General features: G+C 37.4%; 1 protein-coding gene across 1 annotated transcript; it reads right to left on the bottom strand.

Moving 5' to 3' along the window:
- Positions 1–6,908: 6,908 nt before the first annotated feature.
- LOC143560946 (LOB domain-containing protein 16-like) lies at positions 6,909–8,150 on the bottom strand. The gene is made up of 2 exons (XM_077049133.1): positions 7,831–8,150; positions 6,909–7,266 (listed from the first exon to the last, which is right to left on the bottom strand). The coding sequence occupies exons 1-2, from the start codon at positions 8,134–8,136 to the stop codon at positions 6,937–6,939; spliced, it is 636 nt and encodes a 211-aa protein (XP_076905248.1). The 5' UTR covers positions 8,137–8,150; the 3' UTR covers positions 6,909–6,936.
- Between the last annotated feature and the right edge of the window lie 217 nt (positions 8,151–8,367).

Below are 8,367 nucleotides of genomic sequence, written 5' to 3'. Positions count from 1 at the left end.
TAGCCTTTGACTGTATAGGCTTAACAGTTATGTTTGGATCCAGACACATTTGTATTTGGTCTGAGTTGTTTTTATTCTCTAATTCATATTATAACGTTTTAGAGATCACGTAATCTCATGTAAACGTTTAATAAGACAAACAATCTGTTTATCTTACAGAGTGTAATTATATTTTGACTGTTTGTAAAGGTTTAACGTATTCACCTGTACTGTCAGTGTGATTGCCTTATAAACCTTCTTGATTGTGAATGATTGTTAACCTATAAACAAATAGGTTTGAATGATCACCTTGATAGTGTGTCACGATTAGACTACAGACCTTAAGTCAGGTATTTAACCTTGATTAGGTTTGTGAATGTTTAAAATTATTTTTATGTTTAGGTGACATTTGATATAGCATGCTTTGGTCTAATAAAGTCTATCACGTTGGAAAACTTCTCCAGGAAAGTAAACAGGTCCCGCGGTTGATTGGGATGTATACAAATTACTTACCTTAGGCAAGAAGATTCTACTAATGATATCCCCTTCCAGTTATTACATGCCCGTCAAAATATAGTTTTGTGTAACATTACTCTTATTAAAGTAATGTTTATTGAAAACTGTTTGTGAATGTTTTGAAAAATCATTTCAAGGTTAAAGGCCATAGCCTTGACTGAGTCTAAGCTATTATAATATGATTGGAAATAACTTAAACTTAGATCCTACCTTAGTGGGAATTCTAATACTAAGGCAGAGTGATTGCTTGATTGGCCGAACTTTGCTTCTAACTAGCTTAACCAATCTACAGGGCGTCAAGGCTCCTCTACTTGCACAAATCACGAGAAAACAAGACCTCGGGATGTCACAGCAAACTGGCACGCTCCCCAATGTTAAGTGTGTGAAAGTGAAGGTGAATGTGGGATGCTTTGGCCTCAAACCCGTAGCTCCCCTTTTATAGGCAAATTTTGGTCACCATCGCGTAGCGCGATGGGGCTTTCTTCTGGCCATGCGTAGTGCGACGCCGCAATCCACAAGATTCTGCCACATGTTGACACGTGGTTGGACACGTGGACCAGGTTACTTAATGTGGTCATCATGTAGCACGATGCCCACTTGATCTTGGACCATCGCGTAGCGCGGCTTCCCTCTTTCTTAATTTCTGGGAAACGCCATCGCGTAGCGCGATGATCTATACTGTCTACTCATCGCTTAGCGCGATGGGTCTAGAAAACCTAAAGTTTCATTTTACACCCTCCAAGTTTCAGATTTGTCATTTTTAGCCTAAATTTGAATAGGGTATTCCTGAGATGTTATACCATTCTCAGTTTGAAGAATGGTGGACAAACGATTGGCAATTCCATACGATGATGACAAACCCATACGCATCATTCCAAGCCGAAACGGCCAACTACCCCACAATGACACCGGAGATAACAACAAAATTCCGTCATTATGGGGAAGAGCTGATTGAAACAGGAAACAGGCTGAGAGACATTGGGGAGAACATTACCTGGAGATATTGCGACCGAGAACCATATATATAAGACTACTAATATATATAATATCTATATGTTCATTATCGTAATTTCTTTCTTGTAAAAGAAAATGGTGTGTATGTATGTATAGAATATGTAGAAAATGTAGATTATAAATTAAATATTAAGATGCGTATATATATAACAAAAAAGAGTAAATGTCGTAAGGATCGACGATTTTGACATATTCTGTGCCTATGTGTTTACATATTCTGTGCTTATGTGTTACTATCTTGCTTAATTTATTATTTAATTATGATATTAATATTCCTTTCTTGTTTGAAATTCAGATGTCGAATGAAATTTCTAACCAAAACAACCGTGAAGACAATTATGAAAATTCTAATCAAGAAAATGCTCTGAATATGAATGCTATTGAAAATATGATAGCTCAGAGAATCACTGAAGCAATCCCTCAAATTGCTAAAGCTATTAGACAACCAGTAACTGTAATTATGGATAAGATCGAGAGCAACAAACTAAAGTCTAACACTAAAGCTAGTAACAGTGTGAATGGGGGAAATAAAAATAAATTACCTAAAGAGTCAAAAACAAATGGTTGTACTTACAAGGATTTCTTGGCCTATAAGCCAACCGAATTTTCTGGAAATGAAGGAGCCATTTCAGCACTACGTTGGTTAGAAAAGACAGAAGTTTTTTTAAGAATCAGTAAATGTGCTGAAGAATTATAAAAACATACTATATGTTTGTAAAAATCAAATATATTTTCACGGATCGCTTAAAACATTTCAAATAAGTGTTTGGCAAGTCTTTTTCGGCTTATTGGATGATACAATGCTTGGTTTGTAACTATCTTTTGCGTTTAAATCTATAACGGGTAGTTAAACGAGCATATTTTCGTTTAACTTATTTGCTATCAAACTAAGGCCATATTTCTAATGTTTTAGCTTGTATTAAACGTATATCACTCATAGATGGCCCCCCGAGATATCTGGGTCATAACTCGACCCGTTCGGTTAATCGTTCGTTTATTATGCAAAAAGCGTTTATTTGCTTAATCGGTAATTACGTACTGAGGTGTACCTTGTTTTGGCTCAAATGTCACACAAGTTTAAAGCAAATTTTCTTCCAATGAAATTGGTTGGATTCGATGTTATATTGGGAATGGACTGGTTAGCAGTCAATCATGCTTGAATCCTATGTAATAAGAATTATGTTGAGATTCGTACGCCAACAGGAGACACTATTACAATTCAAGGAGACAAAGTTTCTAAACCTACGAAGTTTATATCAGTAATGAAAGCGACAAATTACTTAAGAAAGCAAGTTGTAGTGTATATATATGATTTCTGTAATCTTTAGCACCAAAGGAAGGGAGCTAAAAGAAATTCCGGTAGTATTGGAATATTCTGATGTTTTTTCAGAAGATCTACCTGGACAAACGCCTGATCGCGAAGTAGAATTCAGAATTCATGTGATACCAGGAACATCGCCAATTGCTAAAGCACCGTATCGATTAGCGCCAATAGAAATGCTAGAATTGAAAAGGCAATTAGATGATTTGCTAGAAAAAGGTTTCATACAACCAAGCTCATCACCCTGGGGAGCACTAGTGTTATTTGTTAAAAAGAAAGATGGGTCGATGCGTATGTATATCGATTATAGAGAATTAAATAAGGTCACAATCAAGAATCGGTATCCATTACCGAGAATTGATGGTCTATTTGATCAACTTCAAGGAGCTCGACATTTTTCTAAGGTCGACTTACGCTCAGGATACCATCAATTAAAAGTGCAAGAAGAAGACATTTCTAAAACTACTTTCAGAACAAGATATGGTCACTACGAGTTTACAGTTATGCCGTTTAGTCTAACCAATGCACCAGCTGCATTCATGGATATGATGAATCAGATATGTAAACCGTATCCGGATAAATTTGTAATCGTTTTTATAGACGATTATACCTATTTATTCCAAAACTAATGATGATCATTTCAAACATCTTCATACACTTTTGGCATTATTGAGAAAAGAAAAGCTTTATGCTAAATTCTCAAAGTATGAGTTTTGGCTACAAGAAGTACAATTCCTAGGTCACTTGATTAACCATGAAGGTATTCATGTGGACCCTGCCAAAATAGAAGCTATCACTAAATGAGAAATTCCTAAAACTCCTACAGAAATTCTAAGTTTCTTAGGATTAGCAGGATATTATAGACGTTTCATTCAAGATTTTTCTCGAATAGCAATTCTGTTAACATGTAAAAATGTCGAGTTTGAATGGAGACTCTAGCAAGAAGAAGCTTTTATAACTTTGAAGAAAAAGTTAACAAGCGTCCCAATACTTGGATTATCAGAAAAAACTGAAGATTTCACAGTGTGTTGTGATGCCTTTAAATCAGGATTGGAATGTGTATGAATGCATCATGAGAAAGTTATCTGCTCCTAAAATTATTACACTACTCTATAAAATTTGAAGCAACTATTTGGTTGGAGTATACACCATGTTTCCACTGCAAGTTGTTGCCTTGGGGACCCCAATTCTAATAATTAAGTGGTGAGGCCGTGCTTTCTTCTAGTTGGGGTTAATCGTAACCTTTCTTCTTTTTCGACTATAACTAGCTAGCATGTCAAACTTATTTTCAAATCCCCTTATTGTTGTTTGGTGATGATAAGTGTTATAACCTTTTGAAAGAGTCTTTATTATTGCAGATGCCTTTCTAAGAAAAATAAGTGATATATTTTTCATTAATGTTTTTATTGATAACAACTGTTGACGGTATAGGATGGATAACAATCTATAGTTAGAATGATGACTCTGATTATATAAATCATGGAAACGTTTGAGACTATAGTTATTGCTATAGTATGCATAGGGAATGAGTAATTAAAAATCCTGGGAAAAGACACTAGTGGGTTCAAACTCCAATTATCCATACATTTATCTTAGAATGATACAAAAAACCATAAACATATATTATTCAATTCTTCCTGACGTACGATCTAGCTTGGTAGATGATGATTTTTCAAAATGACCCAAAAAACGAGGGGTTCCCTTAAGGCTGAGGGATGTGGGGGGCTTTAATGGGGGCTCCAACCAATAATATTATGACGTGTGGCAGAGAGAGAAAATGAATAAGGGGGTGTTGGAGCCCCCGTTGGAGCCTCTGGCCCTGGTGTGGAGGGGCTCCAGCAGGGGCTCCAGCGAATTATTTTTTTATTTTTTTATAAATATATTCAAACAACGTATTATTAAAAAAACTCATAAATTATTAAAAAACACACATTAATAAAAAAACACATTAATATCTAAAAATAAAATAAAAATTAAAGTACTAAAAAAAACATTCTTCTTATTCTTCGGCTTGGTCTTCTTCGATCAACCTCTTTCGGATACGTTCATTTTGCTTTTCCATTAGCATTTGATCGACCGGATTTAGGTTACTGAAGTCTCTAGTAAGAAAGTCCAAATCTCTCATTCGACTTTTTTCCTTTTTGTCATAAGAGACCACCTCCATGGTTTTGTTGAATTTATTGAGGGATTCAACAAGATTGGCGATGTTTACGGCTTCCCCCTCAGCCGGTTTTTTCCCCTTGGCGTCCCTTCCCAATGGCCACCTCCTCGGCGGTGAAGACGTTTCCTCCTCCGCAATGTTTAGGTCGAATCCAACGCGGCAATCCGACCCGGTTGAAGTGCTATACGCTCCAGACGAACTAGTTTTAGTCCGTTTCGGCCTTACTTCCACATCAAAGTCCGGCGCCACCAGCTCAACCCACTTGGAACACCTTTTCAACCTCTCCCACAACTTTAAATCGTCCCACGTCTTCACCATCCCATACCTCCGCAAACACTCCTGCTTCCACTCTTCGACCGTGAAATTGTAAACCGCCAAATCATCACTGCCACTTGATCTCATACGACCGCTGTTCCTGTTGAAAAGATTAGTAAACAAGCCGACAAATTTTCTGATTTCGGACCACCGACCCGAAATCATATCGGCGTTCCGCTCTGTACTCCCAACGAGCATGTAGAACGTCTCCCTAACCTTTGTCCAAAAAATCTTGCTCTTTTGGTAGTCGGATGCAAAATGACTAAATAAATTAGATTTCCATTTAACTTTTTTATTTAACTTTTTTATTAAAAATCATTTTTAAAAACGTTAAAACAATTACCGTAACGCCGATCCTCAGAAATGACTATCCAAGCCCGACACAAGGCTTCCTTCTCATCCGATGACCACATAGTGGCTTTCCGTTTCGTCCTCGGAGTCGAAGCCGGTCCCGACCCGTCCGTTGCAACTTGTTTTTTCCGGTGGACGCGTCTTTTTGGTCCCGTAGCTTCACCGTGTGATTCTTGTGTCTCCGGAACAACAAAGTTAGGAGACGGTTGTGTGTTGGATGGTTGAAAGCCGGATGATTCTTGCGGCTCCGAATAAAACATCGGTTGGTGCGGTGACGACCATAAATCATCGTCAAGATAATCTGAATCAAGGTTTGGGAACCAATTTCCAGCCATTTTTTTTAAAAAAAGTTGAGAAGATGAATTGATTTTGGGTAAAGGTTTGAAGTTTTGGTATAAAAATGGGTGAAATGGGGTATAATTATATAGGAAAAATATTTTTTTTTTTGGTTTGTTCGGCTCCCAACGGTCAAAAAACCATCAAAAGTTGTGCAGCCCTCTCTCTTCTCCCGCTAACCGGCTCACGCCTGCATTGTTTTTCGCGTTAGCGCCCCGTTAGCGCCCCCGCTAGCGCCCTGGTCGTGTGGTGTTAGTGCCTGGGGGCGCGAGCGGAGGGGCTCTAGCGCCCCCGTTGAAGCCCCACACCCCTCAGCCTAAAATGTCAAAGATATGATATATGTGTGTCCAATATTGTTGTCCTTATTATCAAATGTTCCAACTCTATCTAGCCTCTAGATATGCATCGAGACGACTTCTTCTAGCTATTACGTCCAATCAGGGCCATCGTCAAGAATCATGAAAAGCTTTTCGATCAAAAACGAGATGAAAATTAGGCTTTAAATGAAAGGGTTCTTTATTGGGTTTAAACAATTAAATTTTTAAATATATTTATCAAAATATGATTTGCGCAAATTTATTTTTTTATGAAAATGATAGAGTTGGGTAATTGGAATTAAACACTAAAAGCACACAACCAATAATATGTTAACAAGGTCAACAAGAACGAGATATATAGTATAACACACTGAAAGCAGAACTAAGGTTTTATAACATGGATAACTAAGTTCTTGGTAATTCTTGAAGACTAACTTAAGCTCTAACTCAACCCTATATACATATATGGTTTAAGGCATGCATAAACTGCAAACTATAAGATTTGATGCTAATATGAAAAAAAAAAAAAAAAAAAAAAAAAAAGGAGAGAGAGAGAGAGAGAAACACAAAATGATGATCAAAAGAAGCAAACTGGCTCTCAAGGGTTACTAAAATTAGAAAGTGAATCAGTTCCTCATCATTCTAACCGCAAGTTCTTGAAGCTCACTCAATTCACTTGGAAAAGGTCTCTTCTTGCAAACTTGTTGGAAAGAGATGTCATGATAATGATCATCATCTCTATTTTGTTTCTCTTGAACCCCTATTCCTTCATTGTTGTGATCGATGGACTCAAGCGAGCTTTGAGGTGATATATTTCCGTTAATAAGATCGGTAAAAGGTGGATAAGTTTGGTACACTTCAGATTCTGGCCATTGAATCTCTGTGTTTCTTGAATTGTAGAATCCTTGTGCCATTTGAGCTTTCATTTGCATTAGCTGTGTTTGTAAGCATGCAACCTATGATCATGCAATTGCCATATTATCAAATTAGTAAAGAAGCTGAAATGAAGTTAATTAATAGAATGAATTTATTGGATTTATAGGTTTATAGATGTGGGAAGTAATTATAGACATTCTTTTTATAAGTTTTTGTACAAATAAGCTCGCTACACTTATGAGCAAAGTCGAAGGAAATCTGGCATTTTTTATTAAGTTCACTTAGGTAGCAAGCAAACTTGGGTAAGGACCAAAACTAGAGTTACATCATTTGACTAGCAAACTCAAGCCAACAGTAACTCTCGTTACTCTTCATAAAATCTTTGCGTTGAAAAGAAGTGAGGATGGAGTAATTCGCTCGTTTGACCAGAAAACTCAAGTGATCAAGTTCGCTTGCCATACTAGCAAACTACATAAGATCACAACCATTCACCATTTAATTAGTCCCATGATTACACCATTAAACTTTTGTAATACTTACAAAATTTTCACCATACATAGTTATGTATAGCTTCGGATCATCTAGTGAATTATATAATGGTGGTTATAATATTTTAATGTGTAATATATGATATATGTATATACCTGTTGTTGCAAGGCGAAGATATGTGCAACACAACCATAAACAGGATCTTTGATCCTAGCTTGAGCCTCATACGCGATAGTAACAACAGCCTCGCATCGGTCAGCCGCAGGCACATGAAGCAATAGTTTTGAAACATTGCTTGCGCCAAACACTTTATGAATGGCAGCAAACCGAGCCGGTCCTTGTTCGGAACAGAAATAGGGTGCAAAGATGCAATCCGCAGCACATTTTCTCCTCAGAAACTTGCATGCACCACAAGGAGAGCCTGAGCCTGAGCCTGAGCATGAGCCAGCAGTAGTTGCCATGGTGAAAGTGTTAAGGGGTTGAGATCAAGAACAAGGCACACGGGGAGACTAGGAAATGGTGAATAATGAGGGCGTGTTGAGGGGTTTTAAGGGGCAAGAGGGGACAAAGGAGGTGTGTTTGTAGGGTTGTGAAGTGACACTTGTGGCGTATGCAGTTTTCTGGATCTATTCTTTAATGGGCATAGACCATAACTACTATTGACATCCTAAATATAGATTTTGTGATAGGAT

Source organism: Bidens hawaiensis, unplaced genomic scaffold, assembly GCF_021521415.1.
Source record: "Bidens hawaiensis isolate Kalapana, Puna unplaced genomic scaffold, B.hawaiensis_p1.1 tig00020517_1, whole genome shotgun sequence".
Lineage (NCBI taxonomy): Eukaryota > Viridiplantae > Streptophyta > Magnoliopsida > Asterales > Asteraceae > Bidens > Bidens hawaiensis.
The sequence above is the reverse complement of the archived record's forward strand: the minus strand, read 5'-3'. Positions and strand labels throughout refer to the sequence as shown.